Source organism: Acomys russatus, chromosome 10 (genome assembly GCF_903995435.1).
Source record: "Acomys russatus chromosome 10, mAcoRus1.1, whole genome shotgun sequence".
In the NCBI taxonomy this organism is placed as follows: Eukaryota; Metazoa; Chordata; class Mammalia; order Rodentia; family Muridae; genus Acomys; species Acomys russatus.
Genome location: NC_067146.1, coordinates 38,154,587 through 38,176,377, shown reverse-complemented (window position 1 = coordinate 38,176,377; position 21,791 = coordinate 38,154,587). Strand labels below are relative to the sequence as shown.

Here is a 21,791-nt window from a genome sequence, read left to right as displayed (position 1 = left end):
TCTGCCCCCCCCCCCCAATACAGCTCTTAACTTCTATGCTCCTTCCCTTCCACCTCCTCTTCATGACTTATGTTTTTTTGGTTGAATCCTGTCATTTCCAGCTACTTGGAAGGAGTGCTGTGGGAAGTGCCCACCAAATCAGAGGCTAGCATGGAGGGCGATCGCTGTATGCCCCTTTCCATTGTAATGCCTCCTTTACACATCTTATTTCATATAGCAGTGGACATGCAGAGGACATTGCAGCTTGATTACAGTCCCTGTCCCATGTGTGCTACTCATGGGGGACTTCCATGCAGTCTCTAGTTCTTGAACTGTTTTCAGTGTCTGCACATGCAGCGAATCTCACTCATGAAGGAGCGCCACCGTTCTCATACTACGTAAAAGAAGATGACCAAACAGGGATCTCCCCCCGACCCCCCACCTCCCATCCCCCCACCCCGCCTGCCCAAAGACGTTCCATTCTGAGACAGCTCAGCCTTGGCTGCATGACCTGTTACATGTCTCAGGGAGCATGGAACTTCCATACGACAAGGAGGCACACCATCCCTTATCTTATGGAGAAGAGAACCCATATGGGATTGTCCTCCATGGATTCTGATCAGTCATAGATGCATGTCTCATCACACACTGCAGGGGGCCATGTAATCACCCTGTCCCAACTCACCTTCAGCTCTACCTAAGTCTAATGGTTTAGTGAACCATTGACTTTATTGGCATTACTGACAGGAACATGGATGACCCACAGAAAGAAGCATCACTGAAAAGCACACCCCATCATTAGTAGCAACGAGAACTCCCAAAACTACATTCTTGAAACTTGTATGCAGATCCCCCAATCATAAATGGCAGCTTTCCAGGACTTGTAAGGCTTTTTACTTCTGGAGGCGTATGAGCCTCTTATAGGACTGGATGCCTCAATTCGGAGGAAATTGCTCCAGAACAAGTTAACAGAGGTGTGCCTCCTCCCTGCCAGGACAACCAACAACCTGGAGTCATAATCACCATGACCTCTTAGCCATCACGCAAAATCAGTGAAATCTGGTTTTGTATTAATCATGCTTTTTTTTTAAACAGGCAAAATACAATTGGTATTATTTTAAGCTCTAGAAGATTTTCATTCTGCTTCTATGTGAGCTATTTAAACAAAATAAAATCCCAAACAAGTTAATGCTAATTCGAAGAAAATGTGTCTGAAAAAAATAAAGTACTACATTAAAAAGGATTTGAGCTATGTCTGTTTGTGTTGTGGGTTGAAATAAAGGTCACTGAGATAAAAAAATAAATAATGTTGGTAAATTAAAGTTATAAAATTTTCTCTTTAGACTTCAAAATAAATTATATTCAAAATAATTAAAATAAAAATTACCATATATAACAAGATAGACAGAATTTTGTAAACGTTCTGGGGTAAAGTCCTATAAGAAATATGTTTATAAATTAATGATAATTTTATTTCTTAACAAAAATATTAAAGCCTCTAAGAGATTTGGTGCAGATATTTAAAATTCTGAGTCTATGTGCAGAAAAACTTGAAAGGCAGCCCTGTTTTGTTGAACCTGCATCTGACCTTATAAAATTGTGTGGGTAAGTTGTTTTTCTTTAACTTACTTTGTACTACTTTTTGCTTTATTTTATTTTACTAAGATGTTAGATATATAGTGTATCAGAATAATAATAGAGCTAAAAAGCAAAACTTAAACAAGTTGGTGAAAGATTTGAGCAGTTACTATTTAAATGTTAGAGTCTCAGATTGCTGCAAAAGTTATAAGTATATATAAAATAATTTCTTAGAAGTAGTCACTCTGATGTGTTGGTAAGCAACAGATGAAACCAAAGGATGGTAGTTTTTGAGACTATCTTTCAATAATATATGTTATATAAAATGCTTCTTTGCTGCCACATAGTGGCTGATCTAGATATATGTAAATAGCCACTTTCAGGTCAATAGATTGTAGTAGAAGAGACCTCTTAAATTTGGAAAGAATTATCTTCTAAACCTATCTATCAATTTAATGTTTTAAATAGCAAAATAACACTATTAGTATGATATATATATATATACACACACATTCCAACTCTTAGATTTAGCAGCAGTAAAATAAAAAATTCTATAGCTATTTACATTTAATTTTTATATCATACTAACATAATGAAAAATAATTTACCAGATACTTATATCTGGTATTATCTTATAATAGAGATGCTGTAAACAGAGAAATGATTGCTCTAATGCTTTCAGAGAACTAAGTTTTCATGTGGATATGAGACTGTATTGTGGACAGCCCTTTCAAGTTGGGGGCTGGGCTGTCAGGGTCTAAAGAGCTGGGCTCACAGTCTTAGCTCCAGTGTTTGCTCAGTACAGGTAGTTCTCAGTCTGTGGAATGTCTCACTGTGTGACATTCCAAATCTTTTCAATTGTGCTTTCCCCTTTCCCTCCTTCACTATTCACATTATTAATTTTTTTTTTACATTTTAAATTTCCACCTATATTCAGTATTTTACTATATCCAGCTCTCACTTGATTGTCTTTTCAAGAAAGTTTTGGAGATTAAAACATTGAAAATACGTCAAACTTTTCTGCTTTGGTCCCTAGTTGCTTTTTCATCATATCAGAAGCAGGAGCACATTCTTATTTCCTGCAGAACCTTTTGGGTTGAACCTCTCACTCCAATACTTTCTGCTATAGAAGTCTCCTTTGGTAGAAAAAATATAAAAATGGAATAGACAAGATATTTAGAGTTTTGAGATCTTTACCTGTCCATCAAGCAACTGGATGATGTTTTTAAATTCAATTATAAAAGAATAGGAATTAGTTCCCATAGAAATTATATAATTGTCTCTTTTTGCTTTCCTGGATATACTATTAAATTCAAATTAACTTGTGTGTGTTCTATATCCACATATGATCATTTTCTTTTTTTAAAAAATTATTTATTTATTATGTTATATTATTTATTACCCTGTCTGTATGCAACACCAGTCCACCAGAAGAGGGCACCACGTCTCATTATAAATGGTTGTGAGCCAGCATGTGGTTGCTGGGAATTGAACTCATGATATTTGGAGGAGCAGACAGTTCTCTTAACTTCTGATCCATCTCTCCAGCCCATATGATCATTTTCAATGCCACTTTCCAACCATTTGGTAAATGTTTCAAAGGGCATGCATCATCAAACAGCACAGGGTATTCAAATGGTTTATAATTTGTTTTAAGAAGTAATTTTTGTTTCATTTTGTTTTTTGAGACAGGATTTCTCTGTGTAGCCTTAGCTGTCCTAGACTGCTTTTGTAGACCAGGCTGGCCTTGAACTCACAGAGATTCACCTGCCTCTGCCTCCCCCAAGTGCTGGGATTACAGGCCTAAGCCACCACACACAGCTTAAGAAGTAATTTTTACCTGTCCCTTGAAGTTTAGTAGGATGACCTGGGAGTCACAAGCATGTTCTTTTGTGATTTATAAATGAATATTTTCAGATAAGTCTGATTATAGTAACTGTGAATTGCAATTTTAATATAATTAATATTTTTAAAGTTAAATAGTTATTGTTCCCAAAAGTATTCTGCTCTTTTGTGAATAGTTCCTAATCCAATTAATAAGGAGGGGGAACTGACCTTTGGAAAGAAATAGAACATTAATTTGGTATCTCCTGCTTTATAAACTTCAGGAAAAGTCATTAAACATTTCTAAGTTTTAGTTGAGTCTCCTGAACTTTGATTACAACTATAATTCACTATGACTTTGCCCTCAGAAAGATGATTTGTAAGTATTTTTTTTTACAGTGATGTAAGCTTGCTCTCTTAGCTCATGCCTTTTATATCCCTCTCTCTTTATTCTTATGAATGTGTTTCCCCCCTTCTGGTTGATTAGTTAGACACACGATTTTCTTTTGATTGTTTTTAGTTCTCTACACCGAAGAATAAGGTAAGATAGGAGGGAATGTCCCTTACTCTTTAGGAAATACGTATCTTCCCTTTTATAAGTGATGTAACAATCAAGGAACCCGTTAAAAATTACTCTGACATTCTTCATTCTTATTGAAGCTTGCCATTTTTGAAAAAGAAAGTATCAGATGAAATAACCTATACTGAAGATACTGCCAATTCACTTGCTCTTCTGGGTAAGTTAAGATTTTATTAGATGGGGAATATAAGACCGCTTGACCAACATGGGGGACGTGTATCTCTGTCTGCTTTCACTGTCTCCTTAATGGTACCCTCCACCCCGAGGCTCCGCCTTCCTTATTTTCTAGTTGAGAGTGATCATCGTGTGCTTGATAATAATTCTGGAGCTGTTTGCTCCTGAGGTGTTCCGTAATTTCAGCAAGGTCTCTGTTCCTTATGTTGAAAGACTGGATTTCACTTCTTCGACTTATTTGACTTGATGTATATGTGTTTGATAACCTCTCCTTAGTTCTTTGAGAGGTTCATGCACCATATTTATTCCTCACCAAACTCTTCCTAGATTTACCCCCAACTTTGTATGGTCCTTTTTCCCCCATTAAGACAAATTTGTGCTGCCCAAATGTTCTTGAACTTGTGGTCTTTCACCACCAGTGTTTCCTCTGCCACCAGCTCCCAGTTGCCTATTGGTGCATGGCTAGGGGAGGAATTTCATGCCCAACTCCCATCGAGTATATGTGGTGTTCTTTTAGAAATCACAAAAAGTTTTCACATTTGAGTTTTTATATTGGGTTGCTGAAACCATTGAGTACTTCCTTGTTCACTGCATGCTCCAAATCAAATATGAAAAATTTCATAAGAGTCTATACATTTATATCTGGGTTATTTTTTTCAGTTTTTTAGAAATGAGAAAATAATTTCCTAAGAAATGAGTTCATGTGAAATGCTTTCTGATAAACTGCCCGTGGGACTGATGATGTTTTCCAAATGAATGTTTTGTTAAATTCATAGTTACCAATTTATGTCTTTATTTGTAAAAGTGAAATAATAGATAAATGATTGATAAACTTGTAAAACTAATTGCCTAGTTTATTTTCCAAATGCTATACTCCATGAAAAATGATTTTAGAGGGTGAATTAATGTGAATAAAAACATTTTTCTTTTTAATATTAAATATTACTTATAATTATTTTATGTCTAAATTTCATCTTTTTCAACTGTAGTTACACAGAGAGAAGTTACTAAATTTCAGCTTAAACAGTAGAAGGAAGTATCCCAAAGACTAGAGGAAACATGGAGAATTAAAAAACAGAAACAAAATAAAACAAAACAATAAAAAAAAAAAAAAACAAGAATCAAGGAGATTCGGAAGTAATGGGAGATTTCAATTTTTTCATTAGTGAAAAAGTTAAATAGGAAGCCACCCTAAAAGATGACTTGCTAATATTAACAAAAATGTAGGTTTCATTGGTAACATTATTTTTAATGTCCTCTTGGCCCTGGTATGTGAAATGTTGCCTTTTGGGAAACTGGCAGACATTCTAGAATAATCCATGATCTATTATCCAATTATTATTTGCTTACTGACAGCCTGTTAGTAAAAGTACATTGCTGTGCCACTGAGGACAGTGTGCACTCCTGACTGCTTATGAATTCCCTTCAGTGACAAAGTAGTGCAAATACTGCTCTGTGGCCTGCTGTTTTAAATGGCGGCAAACATGAAATAAATGAAAAAACACAGTATGAAGTATTGAATAAAATATCTTTGTGACCATTACTACTACCTCCAGGTTCTCCCATATTAGTAATTGTTATGGCCTCTTTAAATGCTATGCAGATATTTCTAGCTCCAGAGAGGAGCTCTGGAAATAAGAGAAAAAGTTTATCTCTGCCTTAAAATGATAAGGCAGGAAGCTATAAGGAATAATCTTACTCTGTGGGAGCTGGAAGGATGGAGGAGCAGATGAGAAAGTGTCTCATCCTTTATGTTTAGCTAGTTTAGTTGTTCCTCTTGCCTGTCATTGTTGGATTTTTTTTTTGGGGGGGGTTAACTCCAAATGACATGGAAGGAAATATTTATTCTTGGCATTATTATGGCTCTATTTTCTGGATGAGATGGTGCTAAATCAAAATGAGGCCGGCCTTGTGCTCCTCCTTGTCCCTGCGCTTTCACAGCCATTGGCCACTCGACTGGAAGTAAATATGACACTGGCCCCAAATTAAAGCCTTGGCTTAAAGGGATTCTTCGCTCTTTTATGCTCAGAGACTCTAACCTGATCCACGTTCATCTCAAAGCTGATTCTACTGCCCCTAGTTGTCCTTAGGCATCCAGACAGCACAGGTCAGTACAGAGCTCTGCAAATTATCTTCAGACTCCCTGGGGAGCGTTCTTGTTGGACATCAAAGGACTGAATGCAGTCTAGCTTGAAGTATTGAGTCAGCCCAATTGAACTCAATAATGGTATAGATAAGGCTGAAAAGGAACACTGCGTCCTTCATCCTCACCCAGAAAACTTGAACATAGAATTATTGCCTTTGAGGCAAAGACTGTCCCAGATTCCCCTCTGTCTGCCAGCAAATTGAGAGCAAAGCTAAGATGGAACTTTAAGGAAAGAATGCACTATAGAACACAAGTATTCGAGTCTAGTTAGGAAAAGAACTAACCTTGTTTTATCAAACAGTAACTGTCACATGTAGCACTTAAGAGTATGCTAAACATTATTCTCAGCCCTTGTCTCATATGACATTAATTTTTACAGAAATCTTAAATGTAATAACTATTATGCCTGTTTTATGATGGAAAAACCAAGGTACTAGATTACATAGGGAGTATGTAGCAGAGCCAGAATTTAATCTTAGACTGCTTGGCTCCAGTATGTTTGTTATTAGTATAATTATGTTCCTTCTGGAAATTACAGGCTGAAATGATTGAAATGCTGAATATAAAAGGATAGACTCAAAGTGTTGTGTAGACACGTATGTATGTATGCATGTATGTTCACATGTGCTATCATACACTGTATCACCTCACTTCACCCAACAATAGAACATATATAAGATCATGGTCCTATAAATCTATCATGGAGCCAAAAATTCGATCCCTTATTGAGGCATAATTCTAGTGAGGCTGGAATAAGCAAACTCCTCATTGCCATTTATATGAAAATATAGCAATATAGGTATATACAGTGCATAACACTTGGTATGTGACAAGTCACTGTGTTCCTGGGTTACATATTGACTATATTTTATCATTTCGAGTGTACTTGCTAATCACTCTTTTTTAGTTAACTATCAAACTGTATACTGTTGGCCAGCAGCAACCTCCTGCATCTTATATTCACTGTGTATCTCAGTTGCTCTTTTGTCTCTTTGCAAATTTAACATCATGTTTATGGAAGAGTTCATATAAAAATAACACCTAACAAAAAATTATTCAGAAAATACTCCTATATGAAGTGATGTATACGTGATCACACATGCAATTGAAAGACCCAATGTCTTAAAATAATCATCATAATATCAGTATTATATGCTTACATATTAAAATGAACTTATAACATGTTATTACATTGCTCTCCTTTATCCTTCTGGCAGGTGAATTAATGAAAATACCAAATTCTAAATTAAGGATACAAATTTGTAAGTGTATTATTGACTTCTATCATGCAGAGCCACCAAAAAAGCACATTCCAGGTAAAGTTTTCATTGATCTTTCAACAAAAACCTGATTCTTTGGGAAACAAACAAAAAGCGTCTCATATTTCATTAAACTTTGAAGACACAGGGTTTCATGGATTTAATACATAAAAACACAAATTTTGCATATCTTTGACCTCTTTAGTTATCTTTAAAATTTGTTTTGTTTTGTTTTTTTTAGTTTGAGGGTTTATATCAAATTTTTATCTTCTGGTAAGTATTTATGGCCCAGTTGATAAAGCCATAGCCAAGTTTAATTGTTAGTATTGCTTAGCATTATAAATAAAATTATTTTAACTATAGTATCAGCCCACCCAAGTAGATGTTAAATTAGTAATCCTTGTGCTATTCTCTATTATGTTGTGGAGAATTCTGCATGTTATAGCTAGGGAATCTTAATATATAAATGGTGACTAGATTATGTTAAACATTACCATTGTGAGGATACAATGTTTCAGACATTTCTTACTTTCACTGATTATATAATTTGTAATCAGTATTGTAAGGGAAAGAATAAATAAATGATATTTTAAAGTTCTATTTTTAAATGGTTAAAGTAAGTCTATGGTAGTCTAAAAATGTATTACTAACGAGAACATGTAAAAATACCTGAGCTAGTGAAGTACATAAGGAGATTATTATGTGTGAAGTCTCAGACAGACAGGAGAGCTCAGTGAAGGTACTCAACACTAAAACAGCAGGAATCAGACAAACAGGCTTGAAATTCGCTGAGGAGAAATGAAAATTGAAACTGTCAGAGGCTGAATTAGGCAGGAAGTTAATCTTGTGAACAGCAAAGGACCACGAAGAACATTGTGGAGACTGGTGGAGAGTTAGTAAATACAATCCAAAGAATTAAGGGAGGCTCAAAAAGAATCCAAACACTAGGAAGGTTCAAAAAGAGAATGAGCTTTGTCTGGCACTGGCAGCATTGAGATGCCACATGTGCTGCTGAGGCCTGGGATGCCCAGCTTCTGTTGTGCTGTGATCTGAACAGGCTGCAAGAGAGAGCAGCCATGGAGAGAACCTGGAACACCAGGAAGCTGACAAAGACCAAAGGGCGAAAGCCAGAGCACTGGAGAGAAAGCAAGAACCTCAAGGGAAACCTCAAAGGCCAATCAGTAGAGAATTATGAACATAAAATAGTATAACCAATGTGCAGAAATGTTAAACCAGACTCTAGGCTTTATTCTGAACAAGAAAATTTCTCCTGGCATGAGAAACGTGGATTGTGGAACAGATCTCAACCTTTCATCTCCAAATGTACCATCCAAAGCTCAGCCTGTCTACAGATGGACATCAGGAGAGAAGAGAAGCTGTATAAATAAATGTAAGGAACACAGAAACCTGACAATATCCAGTACTTTCCAAAACATGAAAGGACACATGATGATCAGAAAACATATATAGATAAGCAAAATGGGAAAGCCAATGACTCTGCCAGGCATTCAGACACACACGCTAACACACAGGGCACAGAAACATTATCAATGTCAGATGTCTGGTAAAGCCTTAGGCTGCTCCACTCCATTTCTAATAAAAGAATAGCTCTGAGGAGAAAGTCTGTAAGTGTAAGCAATGTGGGGAAACATGTGGTTTTATCTTATTCTATTCAAAGCTATGCATGAAGTTACACTGAAGAGAAACATTATGCATGTAAGCAATGTAAGAATCTTCAATCGTTCATGTCCCCTTCAAATGTGTAAAAGAACATACCGGAGAGAAAGAAGCCTTATGTGTGTAAACATTGTGATAAGACACATGAAAGAACTCATATTGGAGATAGATAGATAGATAGATAGATAGATAGATAGATAGACAGACAGACAGATAGATAGATGCAATGTGGAAGATTCCTGAGTGGTGCAGGGCCCTTTGCCTAATTGAAAAGATTCATAGAGGACAGAATTCTTTCATATGTAAGCATTGTTGTGAAACCTTCAGTTGCTCTACTTACTTTTGAAGACATGTGCAAATTCAAAAATGAGAAACTCACTGTTGTAAGCAATGTAGAAAAGCCTTTATTCAACCCAGCAACTGTCACAAACTTAAAAGAGCTCACACTGGAAGGGAGCGCTGACCACATGCATAAGAAGTGTTCATCATTGTATAACTGACTTTCCGGTACCCATGAAAATGCCAAATACAGAGAACCTGTATTAACATAAGTTGTATGTAATGGCTCTAGCTATCACGATTAATTCACAGATAGAAGATACTATGGTGAGAAACCTTGGGTAGGAGAAATATGCAGTGTTTTTGGAGCTATGTATAAGGATGTACTACTCTGGCTTATGTGGATGTGAAAAAAATGACACTGTCAGTTGTCACAAGTCATGTCAATATCCCATGAAAAGTTTAAGTGAAGAATAAGAACAAGAATGTACAAGGAAAAGCCTGAAGCAAAGTAGTTGATGTAGCATTTTATATTAAAATTAAAAAAATACTCATCCTGAAGGAAATTTTCAAAAGTGAGAAATAATTTCATTTGTTTTTATCAGTGGAAGAAACCTAAAGCCCACCACGTATTTATTAATGAATGAAATGCTTAATGAAGAAATGTGGTCTTGGTGTCTGTCAGTGCTAAAGAAGCTCATGTAAGGATGAATGGAAAATTCAAGCTAATGCCATACCTGGGAAACTGTAGTTAATGTCTGCTATCTATTGACAAAGATGATCTTACAGCAATATGAAAGGATTGTGAGAACAGAAGCAGTCATTTCAGAATGAAACAGGGCAGTTCATAAATACAGGCTTGTATTTAGAATAAAGAAAGAAACAGAGAGAGAGAAAGAAAGAAAAAGAAAAGAAGACAAGAAATGGGGAACAGCTTAACTGGTAGGAAATCAAAGAATGGTTATTTGGGGTTTGTTATTAGCTTCAGGATATGGAAATGAAGTTTATAAGCAGACAAGCTGGAAGCTCCTAAGTGGGAAATGGAAAAGCAAAATCCTCAACGTATACATGAGAAGTTGTAATTAAGAGCAGAAGCATAGACTTAACTCAGCAAACTAGAGACACCTTTTAAAGAAAAGACAGGCTTAGGAAGTTGACTCACTGAGTAAAGACACCTGCTGCCAAAGCTGGCAACCTGAGTTCAATCCCCAGGATCCACAAAGTAAAAAACCTGGCTCACAAGTTGTCCTCTGACCTCTACACACGTGCTATAACATGCATGGGTGATGGCACATATTGCCACCGGATTGCACCGAAAAAAAAAAAAAAGAAAAGAAAACAGAATTAATTTAAAATGAAAAGGAAGCCAGTGTTGCATGAGTTAAGAGAGAAGTTTTGAGGTAGAGGAGAGTGTAACCTTGATATGATCAAACTGTGGAAACCGGGAATTGTAGACAATGCCCTTACTAAGTGTTGCTCAGTTGGTTAAAAGTGATGGGCATGGCTGAATGTCTGGGACCAGAGCTGGAAAGTCCTCAGTAGAGTGCTTTGAAATACATATAGTCCTGGAGACAGGTCCATAAGCCTGGGTGTTACTGTGTCCTTCTATAGAGATGTAAACTCAATGGGGAAAAATACCATGTGTAAAGTACTTGGGGGCCTCTGTATGAAAGAGTTATGCAACTAAAATCATGGGTTGGGAAAGTATTTTTCATCCTAAGAAAACACAATAAAAACAGTGCGCTACGATAGAGATTGAAATTCTATATGGATTGTGCTATTACAATTTGCACATTAAAAGTATCAGCAATAAATATATGGGTATAGGTAGCTGAGGATATTGGCTGTCCTGCTCTCTTACTCTCTAGTCCTTTGAAACTAGTCCTTACTGAACCCAGAGTTAATCTGATGGCAAATAAACCCCAGCAAGCTTACTAACTTGACTCTATCCCCAAGCCCTGGGGTCAGGCAAGTGTGTACCCATGCCATGATTTTTTTGTGTTTGTTTTTGTTGTCGAGTTTTATTTGTTTGTTGTTGTTGAGACATAGTGTTGCGATGTACCTCTGGCTTTGATGGTACTTTCTGTGTAGACCAGATTAGCAGAGAACTCATAGAGACATGCATGTGCCCCCATGCGCAGCCCACACCTAGCTTTTTACCTTGGTGCTAAAGATTCAAAGTCAAGTTCTTATGCTTGTAGAGCAGTGCCCTTACCCGCTGTGCCGTCTCCGCAGCCCTCTTTGTACTTTTAAAACTTACACAGTGAATGTGTAGGGCAGATACCCCCAATAATCTATCCCAGGAGTGGACAACACAGGACACTGTCTTTGGCCCAGACATCAAACTCAGAAAGTTAAGGCAAACTGATAGACATCTCAGAACCGTGTCAAGGTTAAAGAATCTGGTTGGTTTCAAAAGTTGAGGTGTCAGGGAGTTACAAGTGAGATCACTGAGGAAAATTAGCTTCACCTCACTGTGGTGTTTTTTTAATCCATGTGAATAAACATAATTAAGCAGGCATCTGTGCAATCCGCAAAAGTGGCACTGTGCCTCATAGGACCTATGACAGAATGAAGTTGTTGTAAAGGCATGCTGTTCAGCCGCCCTAAGTACCCCTGTACTCTCATGTACTACTCCCCCACATTTACTGGTGATAAGATGTAATTGTTATCTCCTGAAAGAGATGAAGCAGCGCACTGTCCCATGAAGGGAAAGTGTAAAGTATTTGTAACCACGCGGTTTGGCTTTACAGAAAGTTACTACTTATTGACAGATAGTTGGATCTGTTTGTTTTGTTGTTGACTTTGCTTTTTGTTTTTTTGTTTGGGGTTTGTTTTTTTAAAATCTAAGATGCATTTCCAAAATTCTGTGTATTTCAAGGCAAACAAACAAACAAACAAACAAACAAACAAACCACAAAAAGCTATGGGCCCTCCAGGAAAAAACTGAGATACTGGAAATTAAATAACCATGTCCATTTATTTTCACATTACTCATGGCTTTCTTCTTGCCATTGTATCATGCTATAACAGCTAGAGCTAAATAACTGAAGCACAGACCTTGATGACCTGGAAAGATACACTGCCTTGCCCTTTATAGAAAACTTTGTCCATCCTTGTACCGTACGAGTCGTAAATGCCACGTGTTCTTTAAAATGTTGTTGAAGTTGTCTTTGTTGTTAAATGGTCGTTGTGTGAAATAACTGTCCCTGTTATCACATTAGGCTACCAGCAAGTTAGCTCCTCATACAAGATCAAAATGGCCGAGATCGGAGGATTGGCAAAAGCAGTGGTCGAGTCAGTTCTCCTGCTTGAAAATCAGCTTGTTGAGAAACTTTGGGTTCTTAAAGTTCTGCAGCATCTCTCTACGTCTGGTGTGTATAGCATCGCTGAATTTCAACATGTCATTGTCTGCTGTTTGTCTTTTGCTCTAACAGACTATGCAATATAAATAGTTTGCTAACTTTAATTTTCAGAAGTTAATTGCACTTTAATGGTGAAAGCGCAAGCAGCCAGCAGAATCTGTGCTCACCTCAATGACCCAGATCCCTCAGGACAGCTTCTATTTCGTTCATCAGAAATACTTTGGAATTTATTGGAAAGATCTTCAAAAACTGAAATTATACAACAGCTTAGTAACTTGGAATGCCTTCTGTAAGTGTGTGTGGATAGATAGGAATGTCTTTTACCTTGAACCACAGGTAATGATAGATAACCAACAACTTTGAATTGTCTTCAGTTAAAGTTTTGATTCATCTGATGGCTGTTTCATGTCATTGTAGAAATAAATCTCCACAATAAGAAGCTATACTTTTTGTTGTTTTGTGAGTTTTGAGATAGGTCCTGTGTAGTAAGACTGGCCTAGAACTTTCTATATGGCTGAGTAGTGAAATTACATGCAACTGTGTACTACTACGCCCAGGAGAAACCACACTTGCCTGCTTAGGGTGCTCTAAAAGTGTCTTACTGTATAGCTGAATTATGCCTTAGGAGATGGATAAAGTAAAAACTATACTTTTAGAACTATTTATTCATTAGATTTCTGATTAGTACTTCCACCTTTCTAGTTCTATACTTAAAATAGTAAGTGTGAATAAGTTTTCAAGTTGCTTACCCACTTATTTTATAAGTGGTTATTGTCTGTTATCCTAGGGTCAGTCCAAGATCATTAAAAATGTAACTACTGTACCTTTAATCCCAGAACCTAAAGGCAAAGGAAGACAGATCTCTGTGAGTTCAAGAGTGAACTCCAGGCCAAACAGCTACACTGTAAGACCCTATTTCAATAAAGTAAAATAAAAGAACTGAAGAGATGGCTCAGCACATGGCAACTAACAATTGCTCATAACTCCATTTCCAGGGCATCCAGTGCCCTCTTGTGAATTTCATGGGTACCACACATACATGTGACTTACAAGAGCAAAACACTCATATACATGTATTTATATATATATATATATAAACATATATATATTTAGAATATATATTCTAAAATTATATATATATATATATTCTAAATTAAATTTTAAATTTAAAAACCAGAATATTTCATGGACCTACTCATGTTTACAGAGAAAAACAAGTACATAAGCAATTAAAAGAAAGTATAATTAGCATAAAGAGATTTTTGCAAGGTATTGCATCTTTTTCAGAATAAGATGGATGAACATGTTTTTGTTTTTAAGTGACCAAAAAAACCAACCCAACCCTCCTAGTTAACTTTAACTATTGACTTATCACAGTCTATAATTACTTAGAAGAGTGTCGACACTGAAAGATTGGTCAAATCAGATTGTCTTATTGTAACTAATATAAGATGGTGCAGCCCAATGTGGACAGTGCCATTCCCTGGTCAGTGGTGCTAGACTGTACAAGAAAGCTAGCTAAGCAAGAGCCTATGAGTGAGTCAGCCAGCACAGTTCCTTCATGGTTTCTGCCATCAATTTTCTGCTTGAATTCTTGCCTTGACTTCCCTTCTGTGACCTGGAAGTGTAAGCCAAATAAATCATTTCCTCCTTTAAGTGGCTTTTGGTTCTATCACAGCAATAGAAAACTAAAACACTGACTAATGAACATGCAACTAAAGAAACAAAACAAAGCAAAACAAAACAAAGAAAAGCTGATTTGCTAAGCTACTTTATATAGATCTCAGCAAATGCAAGGGCCTAGCTTTTCCCTGTCTGTTGATTGATGCTCTCCTTCAGCCCAGTAGAACCACAAACTAAAGAAAGCAAATACCTAAATAAAAAATAAGAAGAGTGTTATTATATAGAAAATTGCAAATGGATCCCAAGAGGCACAAACAGCGACTGTGTACTACGGAAGGAACCTGCCCTGGGAGTGAGGGGTTGGTTTATGTTTCCTGAATCAGTCATACAGAAATGCCATTGGCAGAGAACATTATACTCAGGAAAGAAGGAGACATCAGATTCACTGGGGGAAAAATGAAAGAGGTTTAGTATGAGAAGAGCAGAAGAGTCGGGAGGGCAGGCTGGTAAGAGTTGAGGCTACAGTGAGAGCAGGAGCCATCATATCAGAGCCCTTGGAAGCTTGCTAAGAACAGAGGACTTTATCCAAAGAATAGGGAGAGGCTTTGAGTGGCTCTGGCATGCCATGATTAAATCATGTAGAGTGATCACATTGACAGCTGTATATGCTTCAATTAGTAGGCTCTTATCTGGCACATTGTCATGACATAGAAGAATATTTGGAAGGATAAAGAAGATGAGAAATTCTTTGGTCAAAAGTCTAAAAGTGAAAGTAGGATTTTTTTTCATAGAGATATATTTCTATGGAATACAGAGTTCAGCTTTCCCTAACAAAGATTCAGAGAACTGTACTTTATAAGCAACAATAATCTTTTTCTCATAGTCTTAGAGACTAGAAGTCAACTCAAGGTGCCAGCATGGCAGAGTTCTGGTAAACATGCTCTTTCAGATAGCAGGACTTGGACTTCCGATCTCACAGGAAGGAAGGGGCAGGAGAGCTCTCAGAGGTTCTGTTGTGAGGACTTTGATTCCTTTATGATGGTTCTGCTTTGTGGTCTATATACTTTCCCTAAACACACCTTCCCAATACACTTCATAGAAGGGAGGGGCTCGGCAAATGAATTTTGAAAGAAGCACAAACATTTTTGCCTATAACAATATCATTTTTAAAATTTTATTTTCTAGGGCTTTGAAGGAAGTATTTAAAAATCTGTTTATAAGGGGCCATAGTCATTATGAACGTCAACTTAGAAATGATATCTTAGTTATCACCACAATTATAGCTCAGAACCCCGGAGCACCAATGATTGTAAGTATGCATCAGACTGCATTAACCTCAGTGGTGGAGTGCTCAACATTCCGTTTTAGAAACTTGTGTTTTACTAAAGTGGCGAGCTGTATTTTAATTCATGAGAGTCCCTGCTGTACTTCCCTTCTGCCATTTCGTTGCATTCCTCTGCACGCCTGGTATCTTTTTTTGTATTTTATCACTAACATATTCGGTGTTTTTCTTTTGTTCCTGTCCACCTAGTTTCATTTCTTTTTCAATGAAAGAATGTTGTTTATCATTTCTTGTGGTACCTGCTCTCAACAAAGTCTCTTGGGTTTCTTTTATCTACAAATATTTCTAATTCACCTTAATTCTTGAAATTTATGTTCATTGACTATAGAATTCTAGGTTGAAAAAAAAATTCTCTATTAGCACTTGAAAGATAATGCCCTGCTGTCTTCTGCCCTCTGCTGTCCCTGGTAAGTACTTGTTATTGGGATTCTTGCTTCCTTATGTTTGGAAGGTCCTCACCCCCTTCCCCCACACCCATCATTGCTGTGCACCAGTTTCACTACAGTGTGCCAAGGCATGGTCACTTTTCTGTTTATACTTTATAAACTTTTCTACATACATAATTTTTTCACCAAATTTGGGCAATTATTTTCATCAATACTTTTTAGTGTATTCTTTCTCCTCTCTTGTTCTAGCATTCCATTACTGGTACTTTGGTTTTGTTTTTACATTGTCTCATAGGCTTCTGGTCACTGTTTTTAGTAATATTTCTCTCTAGTCCTCAGATTGGATGATTGTATTGGCCTGTATATTTAAACTAACTGACTTTTCCTGACTCGTGCCTTGTACTGATCATCCTTTCTAGTGTGTTTGTATTTCAGATATTAGAGTTTCTTTTCTTTTCTTCAGTTCTGGAGATCAAACCCAGGGTTTTCTGCATGGTAGGCAAAGATTCTACCATTGAGCTACACATCTAGTCCACTTTGATTCCTTTCTATGATTTCTACTTTTATTCAGAGTTCCTGTGTTCCCACTCATTAGGAGTGTCTTTGCTATGGATTCTGGCATAGGCCTCTGAAGAGTACTTTTTCAGTTTTATTAGTAGTAGACATTGAACTTGTCTATATTCATCCCTATAGTGGATAAAGCTCAAATCTCAATTGATTCTTCTAGCTTTGGTGATGATGTGTAGATCTGTCTTTGAACAAGTCAGGCAGCAGTTAAAGACTGGGGAATCATTTGTGTGAATATTTGAGTTTGCCTTCTGGCATTCTCCTTTATGAGACTGTACCTTTCATCCTCATGGCTGTGGCTGCCTCAGTCACTGTCCCACTTAGACCACAGGTTTACCTTTGAGTTTAGCATCCCCACAAGGTGTAGAATAGGAATTGCTGTCAGACTGAACGCCAGTTTTAAAAGGCGTTGATAAGAGAATTTACACAGTCTTTATCAGAGTTCCAATGTTCTTCCAATGTCTGCTTTCTCTTGACCACAAGATTTCTACTTTTTATATTATTTTCAAAGGTTTGTTCTATCATAATACCCAGATATATCAGAAGCTAACTCTACCTATATTTAAACATTTATTTTAATGTTTTAGTCTTGTGTACATGTGTCTGACTGAATATAGGTTTGTCTGTGAGGGTAGTGGCCCACGGAGGCACTAGAGAGAGTTGAAACACCTGGAGTTGGAGTTACTGGTGGTTGTGAGCCATCTGAAGTGGGTTCTGGGAACTGAACTCAGGCTGTCTGTAACACTCTTAACTCCTCAGCAGTCTCTCCAGCCCCTTTCTCTACTGTATAGGGAACAAATCCCTGAATGATTGAAATCTTAAAATAGAGAGATTTTGCAACAATATTCACACATCAGCCATATTACTTTATATGTTGGGTTTCAAAGGACTAGCTATAAGGGTCCCAGTACCTGTCAATGTACATCAAGTGGTCCAACATAAGAAAAGTCATGGGATCCATACTGTAAAAATGTATGATCAATCTGTTATAGCACCTAGTTAAGTCTGCCATATGTAGGTAGACCATGGGGCCAGCTAACGAGTTCTCAGTTCTGTCACTGTAAACATCCCAGTGATTCCATGAGCATAAACCAAAGCAGTAACATCCCTACATTATTAAAGAAGCCATGTGAATCCTGAAGAGGTAGAAAAAGGATGCCATCCATGCAAAAGCCCAGTGTTATATGCACTTATAAACCTCAATACCCAAACACCATTTAGCATGGCTCTGAGGAATGTGTTCCCTGAGCTGAGGTATTTGCAGGTCTGAGCATTCTTCAAGGGTATCCTGTTAAGTGGCACTGTTTTGCTCTCCCCTGGCTATCCTTTGATATAATGCAAGTGACTGAGATAAAGGGAGCATTGAATAGAATAGCTATTGAAAAGACTTGGATGTTCATCTGCTATGGCGTCATCTAAAGGTATAGACAATGAATCGCAGAAGTAACTGGGTAGACTATATGTATTGACTTCTCACTAACTTTACAGATCACATCAAATATGCATAGGCTAGTGTAGAGTGCTCCTTAGAAGCTTTGGAAGCCATTTACAGTAAGTGCATTAGAGCTACCTAGTCATGTGCTGTTGCTTCTTTGCTTTTACTTGTTATTATTTCATGTTTAAATTCAAATGAGTTGCAGTAGGGAAATTATATAGCAACAGTTGAATAGTGGGCAAATATGAGCACCTGTAGCTTAACTGCCATTCCAATTTCACCTTTCTGCTTATTTTGTGTGTTTGTAATAGGAATGTGGCTTTACCAGGGATTTGATACTATTTGCAACTTTCAATGAAGGTAAAAATTGTACCATCTTAAGCATTTTGTAAGTGCCTCGATGAGTCTTGTGTATAAGCTTTCATTTCACTCTCTCTCTCATCTCACAGTTAAAAGTCAAAATCCTTTGGTAAAAAGCCTTAAGCTTTCTAATTCCTATGAAGACTTTGAGTTGAAGAAATTGTTATTCAACATGATTATAATCTTATGTAAAGATCTAACCACTGTACAGGTAAGGTCTAATCAAAACACGGAGATTGTTAAAAAAGCATCTCACAAACAGATGAGCATCAAAAATTCATTAATGTATATTTTCTGTTATTGTCATCTAAAGAGCCCACACCCCAGGAAAGAGCATCAGTACTCTTACTGTCACAAAGCCGTTGTTGATGGTGGTAGTGTGTTGTCTCTTTTGTTTCCATGTGTTTGAGGTACTGTCACAGATAGAAGAGAAATATTTTGAAATTATCACTAAAACATCAAATTTGAAATCTCGCACTTAATTTTGCTAAGTTAAATAAAGGTACTTTAACTATGCTGCTAACAAAGTACATTTTGCCCTTCCTTACAGCTACTAATCGATGGCAAGGTTATTTTGGCTTTGCTTACCTTTGTCAAAAAGCCTGAGCGACTCAAAATTATCGAGTGGTCTGCCGCGCAGTATGAAGAGCTACAACTGCATGCACTTGCCACCCTGTCCTCAGTGGCGCCTCTGTTAATAGAGGAGTATATGTCATGCCAGGGCAACGTTCGAGTCCTTGCATTTCTAGAATGGTGTGATCACGAGGGTGAGTGCTCTTCAAGGCCTTATAAGGATCTTACTCTTTATTTCCCCTGAACTCTTAGTATTTGCGTAGAAAAGAATAGTTACATTGAAGAAAATAAAAATATTGAATTCATTCTGTTACTGTATTTATATGACTTCATAAACGTGGAGTTTTTAGGGCTAGAGAGATGACTCAACAGTTAATGACACATACTGTTCTTGCAGAAGACCTGAGTTGGGCTCCAAATACCTAGACCAGAGAGCTCACAACTGCCTGTAACTCCAGCTCCAGGAGATTAAATGGCCTTTTCATATACCTGCAATCATGCACACACACACACACACACACACACACACACACACACACACACACACACACATTTGTGCATAATTAAAAACATTGAGATTTCAAAGTTTGATATTAATAAAGATCTTAAATATAATTAATAGTTAAGAGAAATTATATGTGATTTTATTTAAATTCTTATATTATGAGGCCTATACAAAAATTATACTTAGAAAGGAAATAAATCTGTTTAATATATTTATTCAATAGTTTAATATATTCAACAAACACTTATTGAGAGTCCACTGAGTACCAGACAGTTGTCCATAAAAGCCAATGGTTTCAAGTGCCCTGGAACTAGAATTGCAAGTGCCTGTGAGCTGCTCACTGTGAGTGCTGGGAATAGAATTTTGGTCATCTGGAAGTGCAATATGCATTGTTTATTGCTCTGGCCCTAATGTGATTAATTTTTAAAACATGGTGTTTACTAACAGAAGAATGTTGCAAAAGACACAAACAATTATAACTTTGGGGGAAACTTTAGGAGGCACATTTCCATTCCGAGCCTAGAAAGAGAGTGAGAAGGGATAATATTTCTGTAAAAAAAGAAAACAAACATGACTGAATTTTAACATCTGTTTAAATATATAGATATCTAAAATATTGTTGTTTTGTTTATAAATGAAAACATTTACTTGAAATGTCCTAAGCTTTAGATTTCTCAGTATAAATTACATTACTTATTTTTTCCACAGATAACTTCTTCATTCATGGTAACAGTTTCCATGGTACAGGTGGCCGTGGAAACAAGTTTGCCCAGATGCGTTACACTTTACGGCTCCTCAGAGCCATGGTTCACCTTGAAGATGAGACTGTGAACACGGATCTTTGTGAAAAAGGTGTTATTCATCAACTGATAGGTAAAATTAGGTGTTTATAATTCTGAGAGCTTCATATGAAATAAATATCCTATAAATTGCTTTTATGAATGAGCATATTCCTGGTTTTTTGTTTTATTCTGTTGATATCAATCAGCTCTCTTTCATGATCATTAATCCTTTAAGTGTTTATTAAACAATATCTTTTTTTAATTGTTTAAATAAATCCCACCTGAGGTTTTTAACTGAAAAAAAAAAAACTTAAGTTCACATGAAAGCTTGTATATGGATGTTTACAGCATCTTTATTTATGTATAATGGCCCCAAAGTAGAAGCCACCCAAATGCCCTTAATTTGAGCAGTGAATAAACAGATTTTGAGTACATTCATTGATAATGTGATTCAACAATTAAGAACAACCAAGTATTGAGACTTGAAACAGTATGGATCAATCTAAAATGGATTATGCTAAATGAAAAGCTTCAGATTCACGGAGCATATTCCTGTACATTACATTTATAAAACTCTGCCGGAAGGGCAGCATAAGAAAGAAAATAAATAAGCTACTGTTTTCCAGAGTGTAAGAGTAAAGAGATGTTTGTTATGAAGAAACAGCATAAGAGCATATTTTGGAGTGAGGAAACTGTTACCTATTTTAGTTAAAATAGTGATTATGACTATGTATTGGTTGAAAACCATGCAAGTAAGCAGTATCTTTTGAATTTAAGTGCACTATTGTTATGTCTCATTTTTCTGTAATGATATTGCCACTTCTGGCCAAGCTGTGTGGAGCCATATTCAAAGAAGATAAAGTTACATTTCCCATTCAGAGCAACAGGCACATGGGTGCATAGAGAAAAGTATCCAGGAGTCTCTTTTCTAAAATGAATGCTAGAAAATTCATGAATTTCAATTTCCAGTTCACACTTCTTTGCCCTTTATTATTTGAAAATACATAGTCCCTTAGTCCTCTCCTCCCTGGTCTTGACAAGTGCTGTCTCAGGCATTAATTACTTCCTTTAAATGTCATGTGGTTGGCCCTGTGCAGCCTAGCTTTCTGCAGCCACATGCTCAACCATCCATGGGTCAACATTACAGAAAAGCGGGGAAAGTATCTGTTTGAGTGCAGAAAGACTTTTCTTTTCATTACTCTCTAAGTTGTGGTTTATAACAAATATTAGCACAGCATTTCCATTGTTTTAGGAATAATAGGTAATCTGCAGGTGATTCAAAGTACACAAGACTATATACACAGCTGAGAGCTAGACTCCCTGGATTTTGGCTTCTCCTGTGTTCTGTTCATGCTAG

The 21,791-nt window shown here is 36.8% G+C and overlaps 1 protein-coding gene across 1 annotated transcript in view; it reads left to right on the top strand.

Annotated features, from left to right (window-relative positions):
* Cfap69 (cilia and flagella associated protein 69) overlaps positions 1-21,791 on the top strand; it is a 51,845-nt gene that overhangs the window by 10,388 nt on the left and 19,666 nt on the right. Inside the window, exons 4-13 of the mRNA XM_051152024.1 lie at positions 1,475-1,584; positions 4,042-4,118; positions 7,499-7,597; positions 12,721-12,870; positions 12,973-13,150; positions 15,670-15,793; positions 18,526-18,574; positions 18,664-18,785; positions 19,125-19,341; positions 20,361-20,525. Coding sequence (XP_051007981.1) covers positions 1,475-1,584; positions 4,042-4,118; positions 7,499-7,597; positions 12,721-12,870; positions 12,973-13,150; positions 15,670-15,793; positions 18,526-18,574; positions 18,664-18,785; positions 19,125-19,341; positions 20,361-20,525 — 1,291 coding nt within the window. The remainder of the gene's footprint in view (positions 1-1,474; positions 1,585-4,041; positions 4,119-7,498; positions 7,598-12,720; positions 12,871-12,972; positions 13,151-15,669; positions 15,794-18,525; positions 18,575-18,663; positions 18,786-19,124; positions 19,342-20,360; positions 20,526-21,791) is intronic.